Genomic DNA, 15,588 nt, shown 5'->3' with positions numbered 1-15,588 from the left:
CTATTAATAAGGGGATAATAGCACGGGAAACCTGGCTGCAGGATGGCCCATGCCCAATTACTGCGGTCGTTGGGCTACAGCAGCCGCTTCCCTGCAATTATCCCACCGCGCGCCAGCACAGCACAGCCCTCTGTGTTTTATTCTTAGCAACAGAGCCCCGGGCAAGGTCAGGGGGGTCCCTGCAGCGAAAGTCTCTGGGTGGGGGATGCCAGAGTTGAGATGGGGGATGGCAGAGCCACCTCCGTGTCACCTGCCAGAGATGGGGCTGGTGGGGACGGCAGTTGATGCCTGTGCCCTGGAATATGCAGTCATGGGGCTGGCAGCAAAGCAGTGCCCTGGTTTGTCCTTGTCCCAAGCCAGGCAGTGCCAGCAGAGTCCTGGTAACTCCCAAGGGGCATATTGGCTACTGTGGGGTCATAGGAATCAGCCTCATTTTTGGGAGAGGCACAAAATTCCCAATCCAGTCAAAATGCAGGGGTGGCCTTGGCCATGACAGGTTAACACTTAGACTTGATGATCTTAGAGGGCTTTTACAACATGAATGGCTCTGCAGTTCTATGATTTACAGCTGGATGCAATGTTTGGTCTTGGTCCCAGTGTAAAATGGGTTGTATGGAAGCTGTGCTGGTTTGCACCCACTTAGCAAGCCCACAGTGGAAATCCGAGGTAGGAAGGGCTGGAGATAGTCTGGGGACTGAGATTTGGGAAACCCAGGGAATGCACATTCCCTATGCATCTCTGGGAAGTCACTTTCCTTCTTCATCCATCAGGTGGGTATCCATAAGCACAGTTAGTGGCCTGGCAAGGGGGATACAGTGAGAAGAGGTGCATTCCAGACAGGGAGATGCTGAAAGCCAAGCCACCCAAATCACTCTAAAAATGCGGAAGATCCTTCTTAAACTTATGTTGGTTGTGGGAAAAAGATGAATGAAAAATATGTGTCAAGGATAAAAAGTGATGCTTAAAGGGCAGGAGTAAAGCCTTTCTGTGAGAAAAGTCCAGCTCGAGCCTGTGCTGTTTCAAATTAAGATTTTGGTTTCCTAGAGGCAGCAGACAATGGTTCACTCAATTCTCTCCCCACTGTCATTAAAACTCGAGTGTGTTGTCTGGATATAGTATTTTGCCCTACCTTAAGAGCTCTAATCTTTTTAGGACCATTTCTTGCCGCTATCTGCAGACACTCGAAAGCCTTCTCAACCGCGGAGTGAAATACAATCCCTGTCTTGGGGAGCTTTCCCTCCCCTTTGTCTTCTGCACAGACAGAGGAAAATTACCACTTAACAAATCTGCCAGGTCTGAAATTTTCTCCCCCCCTCCTTCACCCCTTTTGCAGCTATCATTTGTCGGGGGCTGCTTTCTCCCAGTGCCATCTGCCTTTTGCAGGGAGATGGCGAGAAGCGTTTTATTGTTTGCCGAACAATTCCCTGCAATTTGCTGTTCGCTATTTCTTTCGGGCTCCTTTAATCCTTTTTTTCACTTGCTGCTGCTTATTTTTAGCTTGCATGCTATTTGTGTTTGTCCCCCAACACTGTTTATATTTTTAAAAGCCTCACTTTGTTGGTACTTTTTTTTTGAGTGTCCCTTCTTGCATGCAAAACCCTCCCTGCCCTGTCCCTTCCCCAGTGCCTTGCCAGGCTGGGTGGTATATGGAACAACCTGTCATTCCCATCTTCTCTGACTCTCCCTGTTTTTCCCTGGAATCCCACTCTTCTTTCATGCCTACAGCATTTTGTTTTTATCCAGTGAAAATCCCAGCTGAACTGTGGAGGTGCTGAGTGATGCCACCAGCACAAATGCTGCCAATCCCAGCTCCCTTTGGGTGATTTACACTGTCCTGGTGCACTTCAACATCCTCTGGCTTTGCCAGGTGCCAAACCTCTGCCAGTGATGGCCTGAGCCACCCAGCTGCTGGGCTGGTGCCACCAGCCGTGGGGTGTGGGCTCAATTTTTAGCACATGGCAACCACCTGGGATTCACTCAGTGGTTTGGGTTGGAAGAGCCTAAAAGACCCTGCCATGGGCAGGGACACCTTCCACTGTCCCAGACTGCTCCAAGCCCTGTCCAACCTGGCCTTGGACACTCCAGGGATCCAGGGGCAGCCCCAGCTTCTGTGCCAGGGTCTCACCGTCCTCGTTACGAAAAGCTCCCTCATACCTAATCTAGATCTCCTCTTCTTCAGTTTAAAAGCTCTATCCCTTTCCCTGTCACAATATCTCTGCTAAGAAAAGTTTGTCCCCATCAAAACCCATGGGGTGGCCCTGACCTGAAGCCCCTCTGAACTTTAGGCTGCCTCTATCCTTGAATAAAGCTGAGACTTAGATGACAGCTAGTTCAGGCTGATAGTCCTGACAGAGGGCTGAGTTGGGATTTGTAAAAGCTAACATCAAATTTCGGCTCTGCCAAGGGCTTCAGCCATGGCCTTTGCAAATTGTCAAGTCTCTCTGTTCCTCTTCTGCACAAAACAGGTGATCTCTTTTTTACTCACACTGTTTCTTTGGAGCACAAGCATTTAGGAATGGATTATTCCTTCCTTGGTTTCACTTATGGAGTGCCTTTAAGGAAATGAGCATCTACCTTGTAGCTATAAGCCACTGGTGCAGTTTAAATGGTCACTACAATTAATAGCAATAATAACAGTAATTGTCATAGTAGTAGTAGTAGTGATAATAGTAATAGTAGTAATAATAATAATAATAATAATAATAGTAATGATGATGATGATGATGATGATGATGATGATGATGATGATGATGATGATAAAGCCTTTCCCAGCAGAAACACAGTCAGATCTGAACATGCTCCGAGCCATTATCAGTAAACAATAATATTGGATATTTTTATTTCTTTGCTTGTATGTGCATTGGTAGGGCTATGCCTCACTCCTGTTATTCAGTACTGCAGCTGGAGAATTAAAATCCATCTTTTCTGCAGCCCCCTCTCAGGATTCAGAAATTGAAGCAGGAGTTTTGTTTGCTACCTGTGCAAACATCTCCTGATCTGCCCCCAGTTGGCTGCCCTGAGGGCAAGTAGCCACATCCAGCATGACCTCCTTGCTCCTGAGCTACGTGAACTGTGTCTGCTGTGCCAGGTAGGAATATATATTTCATTTGTCCCTGGTGGTCCTGTCTTCTCCCTTGTTAATATTGCAACAACCATTCCTCCCTGGGAGTACCACCTAGGCCCAGGAAGGCTTTGAGCCTCCAGTTTTTAGGCAGATACACAGTAACTCTACTAGCTCCATCCTTCCTGCAGACTCAAAGCCATTGCCTTTTTCCTGGCATCATTCAGAAAGTGGATTTATCACATCCATCATTTCTTCTTCCTTTTTTTTCTTTTTTTTTTTTTTTAATGGTCAGCTGAATTTATGTTGGAAAATATAACTTGAATTATGTTGGAAAAACAACTTGAATTTCCTGACCTCAGAAATTATTAGGAATAGATCTGGAGACACTTTCATTTTGCTGCTTTTTTTGTTTTCTTTTCCTGGAGGTGCAACCCCAGAGCTGCATCTTTAATTGCTGTTTTCATGAGCATGACAGCAAATGCACTGTGGTTTAGGGGGAAAAAAAAGTGGGATCTCTGTTAATAACCAACACATCTCACTGCCGATATCTCAGACCAACAAAACGGTGTTATTTCTTCTGTCTCCTAATAACAAACTGATTTTCTCTGTTGTCTATCAACATCTGATGAGTTCTTGCTCCCATTTCCCTTTAATAAGTGCTATTTTGTTTCCATTATTACTCAATAGTAAAATCTTTTCCATGCGACTTCACCAGAAGTAGATTTACAGCTGTGAAAATAAGCTTGGGTGTGATGAGATCTTGTAGTTTTATTATCTATTAAGTGCCTCGCATGACTTTGTCGTTATCAAAATGTAATTATGCATTTAAATAGTTCCATCATCTCCGTTTGTCGGTTTGTTGTGGTTTTTTTGGGGTGTTTTTTTGCTTTTCTCTAGGAGGGAAATGATGAAAAAAATCCAAGAATGATGCTTAATATAACTCAAAATCTGAATGCCACTGACTTTGCTGGCCTCTTCCAGGGGAAGGGCAGAACACACCGCGTGCAGCGACGGTGCGGATCTGCCCGGGGTGATGTTCATGTTAAGACACATCTTTGGCTCAGGTTTTTTTTTTTTTTCCCCCTCCATGCACATGCAAAAAGCCAGCGTTTCCTGGTTTGAGATACGGTATTTACCGATCCTTGCACGGCGCTGGATGTTAATTGTCGTCGGAGGTTCTGGGCGTGGGCGAATCATTGTATAATGCCCACACCCTTCGGGTGGCTTAGGGTGTGGCGTTGTCTTTGCCTCACCGTGCAGTTCTGAGATGTATTATTACCCAAAAGCAACACGCCCTTCCGTGCTTCTTTTGTTTTTATTAGGGATCGCTCTGAACCAGCACTCCCAGCACCTGGCAAAGCCACCGCTGGATGCGCAGCTCGTAACTGAGGCTTGTCCGGGCTTCCCGCTGGGATTCCCTGCGGAGCAGCTCTCACCGCCGGGGCTTTGGGGTGGGAACAGGCCAACTGGGGCACCTCCATGGGCTTGATGGCTTCTAACCAAAGGCATCTGGTGCGGCTGAAGACCACCAGGGATTTGGGTTGGTCTTACCTAGGCTGGGCTCCCAGACAGCACTTACCTAGACAGAGTTTTGCATGTGGGAGGTGGAGAGGTGGGACAGTATTTCTGTCAGAAGTGGACAGGGCAGGAGAGGATTACTCCTTTTGCAGTGGACTTGCAGCCTGATCCCTGTTTTGGGCACTTTGGCTGGAGATGCTTTTGAATCAGTGAGCTGCTCCACCTCGGTTTCCCCAACCTCCTGGCAGCTGCCCAGCTGCTTCTCCCACATGGTGCAGGTCCTGAAGGTGGCCAACACAACCAGTTCTTTCTTCAAGTGCAGCCATCTCTTTCAAACCGTTTAGGAAAGAGGTGCCACAGTTAAGAGCCCACTTCATACATCCCCATACAGCTTTTTGCAGAAACCTGTGACACCCCACAGATGTGACATCTTCTCCACCCTGGCACGGCCACTGTGGTGACTCTTCCACCATCTCCACCTGGACAGCCCTCAGGAGCATCCCTGGTGTCAGTGGTGACGCCCATCAGTGGTGACTCCTTTGCTCACCTGTAGGTTGCTGCCACCTTCTCCAACCACCCAGTTTTCCTTCTGTGAAGAGCTTTTATTGCTTTTTCTTGCCTGAAGCAGAGGGCAGTATTTAAATGAAACACTTCCAAGGCAAACTTGTGGAGAAGTCTCACCTTTCCTGTGCTGCATGATTGAATAGGGGGGCAAAGATGCAACCCCCTTATTAGAGTAATATAATTTTCCATCTCAAATAGGAACCAGGGATGTTTTAATGATTGGGCTCATTAGGTGGACTTTCCACTTAAAGTGTCTGTCTGGCAATTAAGTCTGGAAAAAGCATGACTGATGACCACACCTTCTGTGACTTAATGGGGAGTCTGAAGGCTGATGTTATTATCACACTGATACAGTCTGTGATAAAAAAGAATTTAAGATACTCTCCAGAGATTTATTTTCCCATTAGGAAACTGCCAGGAAAAGGTTAAGGGAACTCATAAGGTCAAAGCTGAACAGAAGAAAGTACTAAACACTTGGGATACAGGTGGGCAAAAACAGGAGGACAAGATTTCCAACTCTTGGCTCCTCTACTGACCTGTTTTATGGCCTTCACCAAGTCACTTTCTTCCTGTGCTCTTTCCAGTGTGAGTGGTTACTGCCTTGTTGGGCCCTGTGGTGGCTCTGCAGATACTTGATGTAGCAGCACCATGTCTTTGCCTCAGTGACACGAGTCCTGCTGTCATCCACCACTGCATGAGCACCTGGAAAAAGTGGTGTGGAGTGGAAGGAAGCACAGACAGTCAGGAGGAAAGTGGTGGTGATTAGGGCAGTGAGATGAAAAAGGCAGAATTTCTGTTCTCCTCCAAGAGGATCCTCATGGGTCCTCAGTGATTGCCTCACCTATTCTGTCTGCTTTAAAACATGACCTGCTGTAATATTTTACTTAATCCTGGTGTTTAAAGGACTGGAACTTATTGTAGAGCTCACTGTGCTGGCTTCAAACCTCCTGTTGGGTACCATTTTACTGACATTAGCTTGCCATAGCTTGTCAGTGATTTTAACTCTGCCGATGGATTGAATGCCCCAGGATAGAGGAGCTGACTCTTCTGGCTTTGTACTTCAGCTTCCTTAAGTACAGTGGGGAGAGACAATTCAGCTAAATACATTTCAGTACAAAGTGAAGGTTTTGATGGCAAAAGAACTGCTCTGCGTCTGGGTCAGTTTTGTCAGATTAATGGTGAAACTGTGAAAAAATTGAAGTGTTTCATTTCAGCAGCTACAAAGTGAAAGTCTTGAGTCTCACAGGCAGCATGATTTGTTTAACTCAACATTTGCTATGGTTTTGATTAAACAGATGCCTGGAATTTAGGAAAACATTTTGTTTCAGTCTGAGCAAGTCAATTTTTAACATTTTTCAGTTCCAGAAAGGAGAAGTCCTGCTCACTCCCATCCTTCTTCTCCTGAAAAGCCTCCTCCACTTCACTCTATATCCTTTGCAAGGGGGTCTTGCCAACTCCAGCCCTGTTTCATCCATTAGAAAAACAAAGAGTCACAGACTTTTCTTATCATCCTTCCACTTTGTCTTCCCTCCGTGCTAAATAGAGTGTTGGGAGGCAATCCCCCCCCCCATCCCCACCCCCCCCCCCCCAATATAGTACTTAGATTTGTGTGGAAACGAAATAATTGAATATAAAGGCATTTGCTCTATGTCTTTAAGGAATCCTTTTGAAGTTGACTCTTTTGACCTTCAAGGCCCTGCATAATTTTTTCCTTCTCCGTTTTCCTCCTCTTTGTTGTGCCTTGCACTCCTGTAATCTTCTCTCCTGCCTGCTTCCTTCACCTCCTCCCACCCTGCTCCATGGCTGCAGTTATCTGCTCCCTGTGTTTGAAGCACGCAGTGGCTGGTGCAGCCAGCATCCTCCTCTGCCCCTCAAGCCTTCTTCTCACTCCTCTCTGTGAGGAGCCTCTCCTGCCCACCCTGTTCTCTCCAGGTGATGTTTTACCTGCGTTCTTTCCACCCCTTGAATTGCTTTTTTTTTCATCTCCCTCCCATTGGGAAATGTTCAATTAGGGGAGCTGCTTTAATCTTCTGGCTGGCCAAGTGCAACACGTCCACCCACAGCTTTCAGCAGGGGATGGGCTCCCTTCCCCCTCTCTGGACAGAAGTAGGTCTCCACCCTCCCGTGCTCATGGCCTTGTAACTGTGCGAGCTTCCTGAGCTGAATTCACATCGTGTCCATCCCCACTGACATCTCTGCTGGCCTCGTGGTCTCCCTGTGGGTGCTGGTTGGGGTTGTACGTTCCCACACTGCCCAGCACACACTGGGGTCCTGCACCCCCTGACCAACTCTGTGATTCACAGAGTTATGAGTGATTCAATTAAAGAGATTTCAGACAGTGAAAAAAAATAACCCCAAACACTGAGGTAGTATGTAAGAATTGCTAGACAGTCTCAGTTTTACAAGTTCAGGGAATGGTTTTCTCTGATTTGCCAAGAGTTGTAGCATTCCTAGGGTGATTAGGAGGACTCAGCTGACCTGTCACAGAATCACAGATTGATTTGGAAAGGGCTTTTAAATCTCATCTAGTCCAAACCCTCTGCCATGGTCAGGGACACCTTCTACTATCCCAGGTTGCTTCAAGCCTTGAGCATTTTCAGGGATGGGGCAGCCACAGCTCCTCTGGTAAACTTGTGCCAGGGCCTCACCACCCTCAGTGTAAAGAATTTCTTCCTTCTTTCTGGCTTCAATGGGACAGGCAGTCTTCTTTCTAAAGAGTAAATATAGCTCTGAATAAAGGATGTGTACACATGCAAACACACGTATTTCATGGAGATATTTAGGCATAGGAGTGCTGGTATTGGAGGGGAAGCAAAGCTCTCACCCTGCATTTATCTGGGCAAGGTCTTCCTGCTTATTCACTGGGAGGGAGGAATATGGATTTGCTCCTGGTGGAGGTAAATATTCACAGTGATTTCTTCAGGACTTGCACTCCTCCTGCAGCAAATGTGTGAGCTGAGAAAGGGCAGCAGTGGTTAGCTTCACGAGGAACTGCTCCCCCTCCTCGCCAGTGTGCAGAGTTCATTTTTCCACTGACGCATCCCTGACAAACGCCCAGTGAGAGCTGGCATGGGCAGCCAAGTGATTGTGTTGTCACGGCAAAGACCAGTGAAAGAAGAGCAAGATTTATATCTTGGCTGCTCAGAGGGTTGGAGAAAAATGGCCCAGAGCCAGGAGTCATGCAGGCATAGCTGATACTGTCTTCAGTCTTTTGCCAAGTGTGGGCTGGATGGTGGCTGATGTGAAATGGGCTGCACAGTCCCGGTCCAAGTCTTGGTGGGCATGGTTCCACATCACAGAAACCAGCCATGCAGTTGACGCTTTCACTGGCAGTCTTAGCAGAAAGAGGAGTTGCTGAATTGGCCCCGAAATTGGAAAAAAAAAAAAAAATAAATCCAAAGAATTTTGCAGCAGGAGAAGTTCAGCCTTCTATTAGGGAAGCAGATGACCCCAGAAAGCCCAGCACACACAGACATGACTGTGGTGATGGGTTTAATGTGCTCAAAAGCAGTGAGGGTAGGGCTTTAGGCTGCTCTGTGGAGATGTGGCCTCAGGTGCAGGTTGCCTGCATACCTGTGGTTGTGTTATTTCATCTGCTCTGTGCCTTGGATCCCTATTGCACAACTGGAGCACAGAGTCAGGGAATGATTTTGGTGGAAAGAACCTTTGAGAACTCCTGATCCAACTTCCACCTCTCAGTGAGGCTCATGCCTTTATGTGGTTGAATTTTGAGCATCTCCAGGGATACAAATCCCAACATATCTCTGGCTTCACGGTTCAAGGTTTGACCAGACTCTTACTAAGAAGTGTTTTTCTTATGTCTGATATAAACTTGCTTTGCTGAAACCTCTGCCCATGGCTTTTTGTGCTCTGAGAAGAGTCTGACTCCTTCTTCTCTATAGTTTTGTATTAGATAAGTAGATGAAAAGATGAGATTCCCCCTTCATGCCCTCTTCTCTGGGCTGAAAAAAACTCTCTTCTCACCTTGTGTGCTGCAGCTCACTGACCATTTTGGTGCCTCCAAGACTGGCAGTGTCTTTCTGGAGACTCCAAACTGGACACAGTGCTGCAGCTGTGGTCTCACAAGTGATGAATGGAATGGAAGGTTCACTCCCCTCGACCTCTGGACACCTCTTTTGTTCATTCAGCTGAGTGTGTGCCTGGCCAACTTCAGTGCAAGGCCAGGCTGCTGGGTTCTGGGCACCTTCTTGGCCACCAGGTCTTCGTTTACGAGGTGTCTCTCCAGACAAACACAGGTGGTAATTGCTTCCTCTGAGGTGGGATGGATGGGAAATGCCAGGATCTTGGCAGAGTTTGGCAGATTGTCCAAAAAAATGCAGGGTCTGGGGTGGGGTCAGATGGAGCAAGAGCTTGGCCATGTTCCCATCTGCATCAAGAACCAAGCAAGGCTCAAGGCTTTCTTCTTTGAAAGACTGAAGCCTGCTAACTGCAGAGAGGTGAGGTAGCTGTAGGAGCTGGAAAGTGCTGTAGAAAGGCTGAGGACACACAGAAACACTTTTTTTTGTTGTCTCAGGTTTGTTCAGAGGAGGTGCAGCTCATGTAGCCACTGTGGTTGCTGATTCAGTACCTGCCCTGGGAATATAATAGGAAGATTTCTGTCTCTACCACTGCCCATCCATCACCTTTCACAAGCCTAGGAGAAAAAGGAAGAATAAGAGGAATAACAAGAAAATAAAGAAACATTGCAGCCAGAAAGCTATCCTCTGTGTTTCACAATTCTATAAATTATGCTCTTTCTTCCTCTTTAATCGCCAGGCATATAAAATATGCTTGCAGCAGAATCATATCCTTCCATTAAAGTTTCAGAAGAGAAATACAGGTCCCATCTGCCTGTTTAGCAAAGCAGGGCAGTGCACAACCATTTCTTTCTTTCCTCACCACCCCCCCTCCAAATCTAGTTTATGGCAGGAGTTTTCTCTTTTAGCACTGGCTGTTTATTTCATTTTCTAATTTCAGCATGTGTTTCCACAAGCCGTCTCCTCTTTTTCTCTCATGAGTCTTTCTCCAATGCCTTCACACTCGAATGCACCTAAAGGGCATAGGTACAGTCTGCCCTTGGTGAAGGTCAAAGGAGAAAGAAGGTCTTTTAGGGCTTGAGCAGGGTTCTTGGGGGTGTGTTTCTGCAGATGGGACAGACTCTGTCTGAACAGCAGGAATTGGAAATAGTGAGAACTATTCAGCTGGGATGTAGAGGCAGCCATGAGCTTCACTGCCCATCCTTGCTTGCTCTCAAGGATATTAATTTTTATTTGTGCTTTTCTGGAGTCAGGATGGACATAAGATCTTAGGGTTGTGTTGCCTGCATGACAGAGGAGCGAGCATGGCGCTGTCCCCATTCGTACGGGAGCTGTCCCCATGACCCCCCTGTGCAAAGGGCAGGGACAGGAGGTGGCTTTGGGGTGCATCTTCCCTCTGTGTGTAGGGTGGCATGCAGTGGGGTGGGTGCATCTTCCCTCTGTGTGTAGGGTGGCATGCAGTGGGGTGGGTGTGTCCTGGGGGACGTGTGACACAACCTGTGCCTGGTTGTGCGTGTGAACAGGGCTGGCTTACAGTTTTGGGAAGCAGTGATGGATGAGAGGGCACGACAGCCTCCGCTTCTGATTCAGCCCACTGGGTCTCCATGGAATCAGTGGTTTGGGTTGGAAAGGGCTTTTAAAGGCCATCCAGTGCCACCCCCTGCCAAGGGCACGATCCCAGGTTGCCCCAAGCCCTGTCCAGCCAGGCTTGGAACACTTCCAGGGATGCAGGGGCAGCCCCAGCTGCTCTGGGCACCCTGTGCCAGGGCCTGCCCACCCTCCCAGCCAGCAATTCCTTGCCAATATCCCAGCTGGGCCTGCCCTCTGGCACTGGCAAGCCATTGCCTGGGTGCTGGCCCTGCAGGCCTTGTCCCCAGTCCCTGGGCAGCTCTCCTGGAGCCCCTTTAGGCCCTGCCAGGGGCTCTCAGCTCTCCCTGGAGCCTGAATACTTGTGCAGGGGAGCAGCCCCAGCTCTCCCAGGCTGCCTCCAGAGCACAGGGGCTCCATCCTCCTGATCATTTTTGTGGAGGTCTCACTACCTATTCAGTGTCTCATCATGGTCTACACAAGATACGTACAAACTGGCTTGAATCATTATTTATAGCACTGCACCCCTAGAAATCTCTCCTACCAGCAGAAGGACATGCACCTCTTTTTTTACCATAAAGCCTCATTTTTATTCAGTGGCATTCAGAGCAGAGTGGATCCAGAGGGCTGGGGCTGTGCATCTGATTTTTCCGTGCCTGGAGATTTACACCCGCACTCCTGCTGCCATTAAAGGTGCCCTGCTCCAAGTATAAATCAGACTGTGCTCTGTTAGATGTTTTATGTGTTTCCCAGAAGTCGTGTGCGGAGGTAGGAAGGAGCCACTGCAAATTTTGCACTGGCTTTTGGGGGCTTTTTTGAATGCTGCTAGGGGAACACAACCACAGGGGGATTTATATTCCCTTTTCCTGAAGGGTTTACCATAGAAGAAGCTTTGCTTTCTTATTTTTTATTTTTTTTTTACCACCTTGGGCAAGAAGCTGTTTGGTTTGATATAGGTTCAAATTTTATTTTTAAGCAAAATATGAGAAACACAGGAGAGGAAACCACACTCTGTTCCTTAAAATTAGTGGCAGAAAAGACAGGGCTACAAAAATATTCTCTGATGCACACAGTTGATGAGCATGTACCTTGGCTAACACAGCATTGAGGGGCTCTGTGTGTCCAACAGGATTGCACCTTTTCATCTAAACGTTTATTGTCTTTTTCTGAATAAGGATTCAGCTCCTGGGCTTATGATGTCCTGTAGTCCATCTCTATGTGTAAAATGTCAGCAGCTCACACTGAGCTCTGATTCTCCAATAACACTTGGAAAAGCGAGTTGAAACCAAACCCATCTCAGACCTCAGCCTTCCAGTACTTACAGGAGATGATCAAAAAGAATGTAAGGCAACTTTTTACACAGGCAAATAGTGATAGGACAAAGGGAAATGGCTTAAAACTGCCAGAGAGCAGGATTAGATTGGACATTGGGAGGAAATTCTTGGCTATGAGGGTGGTGGCACAGGTTTCCCAGAGTAGCTGTGGCTGCCCCTGGATCCCTGGTAGGGATCCAAGGCCAGGTTGGATGGGGCTCGGAGCAGCCTGGGATAGTGGAATTGTTCCAGCCCATGGCAGGGGGTCAGACTGGATGATCTTTAATGTCCCTTCCATCCCAAAGCTTTCTGTGAGTCTCATGACCTACCTGAGGGAGCCTGTGTGCAAGGCCATGACTCGGGGAGAGAGGACAGAGAAAAGCTGTGGGTAATTTGGTCCCTTAATCCCCGTCCTGTTGCTCCTGACCCGGTGAGACAGGAATCTCTCCTGGACTTTTCATTCTCCATGCTTTGCCTCACCTGAATCATTGCTCAGCCTTCAACCATGGAGGAAGACTCCAAATCCCTCTTTTCCACCCCCAACAAAAGCTGGACCCACCAGCAACCACCTGGGCAGGGGGAGCAGCCCAGCTCTTGGCCGCATCTGCGCCGCGCTCGCGCACACGCCCACAGCACCATTACCTTGTAATTAAATCCCTTTTTCCCTGACTGGAAGGATCCTGCTATAAACAAGGGTTTTCTCTAACCATAATTGCGCCAGGCGGAGGGCACAGCTCTGCAATAACTCAGGGCTTTGTTCTGCGAGCGGGGAGCGAGTCCCTCTGCCTCTCCTCAGGTATGCCAACAATGCGAGCGGAACTCCCCACGACCTGACATGAATCCCAGGGCAGGGTTTGCAAACACAGGCAGTGGTCAAAACGGGGCTTAAGTGCCCTTATAAATATTTTGAAGTGCCGGCTTGGAAAAGGAAAGTCCCCGGCGTGCTGCGGTGCTGGTGTTTCATCCAGCGCTGGTGTGCGGCTTTGAAGTGTGGTGTGAGCAAGCTCTGGGCTCCTGCCCATCCCTGGGAAGGACTGGGTGAACAAAAATACACATATCTGTATGTTTAAAGCTATGCAAGAGACTGTATCCACACCCCTTTTTGTCATGTGTCCTCGTGGACAAAGGTGGGGAGGAAGTTCATGTGCTGCAAGGGGTATTCTGTTCATTTGACGGATGTATGAAACAACATCGCGTAGGTTAGAGAGATCCACAGGTGGGAGAAGGGGTGGGTGAATGGAGAGGTAGGTGCTTCCAAGTGCCTGGTGTTATTGTAGCCCCTTACCTGATGAGTTTTCCTCTCCTAGAGAGCAATCACTGCAATATATTTAACAAGAGGCTGTCATGTTTGTGTTGTGGAGGGAGATGCAAAGCACGGATAGGGAGATGGTGGGCAAAGTGGGGTGAAACACTGATGTTTTCCCACCCAGGACAAAAAGTAGGTCCTAGGATAGTGTGAGTGGTTCCACATGTGTGCTGGTGCTCTTCAGAACATTGCCCAGCTGCAAACACACACCCAGAGCATCCTCCAGTCCTTTGCTCAGGAGATGAATCAAACCTGCACCCTGAGAAGAGTACAAAGAAGCAGCCATGTGCTCCCCATGCACATGCAGTGCACTTTTCCAGCCCACAAGTCATTGGTGTTGCTGTAATGTTAAATGTTTGCTCTTTTTTTTCTTTCCCATTCTTTTTTTGGTGTAAGAGAGCAAGAGCAGAGCAGCTGCTCCATAAGATACTCTGTGCAGGAGCTGAGAGATGAAACATCCATAGGTGTGGATATCACTGAGTAATTCAGATGGGAAATGTCTTTAAAGGTGATCTGATTCCATCCCCCGTGCCATGAGCAGGGCCACCTTCCAGTGTCCCAGGCTGCTGCAAGCCCTGTCCAGCCTGGCCTTGGGCACTGCAGGGATGCAGGGGCAGCCCCAGCTGCTCTGGGCACCCTGTGCCAGGGCCTGCCCACCCTCCCAGCCAGCAATTCCTTGCCAATATCCCAGCTGGGCCTGCCCTCTGGCACTGGCAAGCCATTGCCTGGGTGCTGGCCCTGCAGGCCTTGTCCCCAGTCCCTGGGCAGCTCTCCTGGAGCCCCTTTAGGCCCTGCCAGGGGCTCTCAGCTCTCCCTGGAGCCTTCTCTTCTCCAGGCCAAACATCCCTAACTCTCTCAGTCTGTTCCAGGATCTTGCAATGCACTGCAAGGTTGCTCTGTAACACCCTGTCAGTTTCTCTGGAGGTTTTAACTGCACCAGCCTAGTTAGACTTGTACCATTTCCCCCTAAGCAGATTCAGTCAGAGCTGTACAGATGTTGCCTTACGCACCCAGCTGTGCCAGTGGAAGATATGCCTCTCTTCTGGAGTTTTCTGCTGGAACCATACTCCAGGAGCACCAGCCAAGTTCTCTTCACACAGCTGCCCATAGCAGTTGGAAGAAATCTGATTGCTCCTTTTTCCTAGCAGAAATTGGGGTTTTCTTAACACCTGAAAGGCTGAGTTTTTTGGAGCAGTTACCTCTGGCCAGTAGTAGGTGAGAGGCTGGGGTTCCTTTCTCGTGGCTCTGATCTTGGATCAGAAGAGAACATCTGTCCTCAGTCTTGAAGTGCTCTGTAGGGGCTTCTGTGTGAAAGGGGATCATCCACCTTGATAAAAGATGGCTTTTCAGTTGTGTAGCTATCTTCATTCTGCACTTCCATATCCCAACCCTGGAAGTGTTCCAGATCATGTTGGATGGGGCTGGAGCAACCTGATCTAATGAAGGTGTCCCTGCCCATAGCAAGGACTTGGAACTGAATGAACTTTAAGGTCTCTCCAAACCATTCTAGGGTTTGTGACCTTCACGGTGCTCCAGCACAGAATCCCAGCGCAATTCAGATCACTCTGCAAGTCTGTCCTGCAGACCACTGTAACGTCCTCATCCTCTCTGTGCTGGTACAATACTTGGACAACATCAGTTAAATCCCTGGAATCAATCCAGAATTACACCAGGGTAAATAAGAATACATTTTACCCAGCAAAGCCCCCCAGAAATGTAATTCAGTTCCAGCAAGGCCAAGTTGAGGCTGTAGGCAGTGCCCTGTAATTCAAAGACTCCTTTGGACATCCTCTTTGAGTTGAGGCATGTGAGCAGCTTCCCTCTTCCCTTAAAGCTGTTTCCTTGTAAAGCCTCTGTGAACTTGTGCATGTGTCAATGTTATGGTTATCACACATGTAATTTCATCTGACATTGTAATGACAGCATGGGGAGTTCAAAATGTAACAGTAAATATAGTTGTTAGGGGAAAAAAAAATACCAACATCCTAGCCCATCATCCTGAATGCCTCTTCACGTCATGGGAGGGATGCAGACAGACTCCAAACACCATCAGCATTTCTGGGTTCCAGTTGGAAACTGCCTGGAGTTCAGTATAGGCCAACACAAACAGGAGAGACTGTCTCTCTCTGCATGTCAGGGCTGCATTTTCTCCTCCTTTTCCCTGTTGGTTTTCTTGTTGTTGTTTTGGAAGGGTCACCC

The 15,588-nt window shown here is 48.1% G+C and overlaps 1 protein-coding gene across 10 annotated transcripts in view; it reads left to right on the top strand.

The window, feature by feature from the left end:
• Positions 1-15,588, top strand: part of ZBTB7C (zinc finger and BTB domain containing 7C) — a 150,448-nt gene that overhangs the window by 113,127 nt on the left and 21,733 nt on the right. The window contains exon 2 of one of the 10 annotated variants that reach the window (XM_086870083.1): positions 2,932-3,088. The exons of the other annotated variants lie outside the window; for them this stretch is intronic. Coding sequence (XP_086726209.1) covers positions 3,042-3,088 — 47 coding nt within the window. The 5' untranslated portion in view covers positions 2,932-3,041. The remainder of the gene's footprint in view (positions 1-2,931; positions 3,089-15,588) is intronic. 10 annotated transcript variants of the gene reach the window in all.

The sequence above is a fragment of the Cyanistes caeruleus genome, chromosome Z, assembly GCF_971803275.1.
Source record: "Cyanistes caeruleus chromosome Z, bCyaCae1.hap1.1, whole genome shotgun sequence".
NCBI lineage: Eukaryota > Metazoa > Chordata > Aves > Passeriformes > Paridae > Cyanistes > Cyanistes caeruleus.
This window is presented reverse-complemented; position numbering and strand designations above follow the sequence as displayed.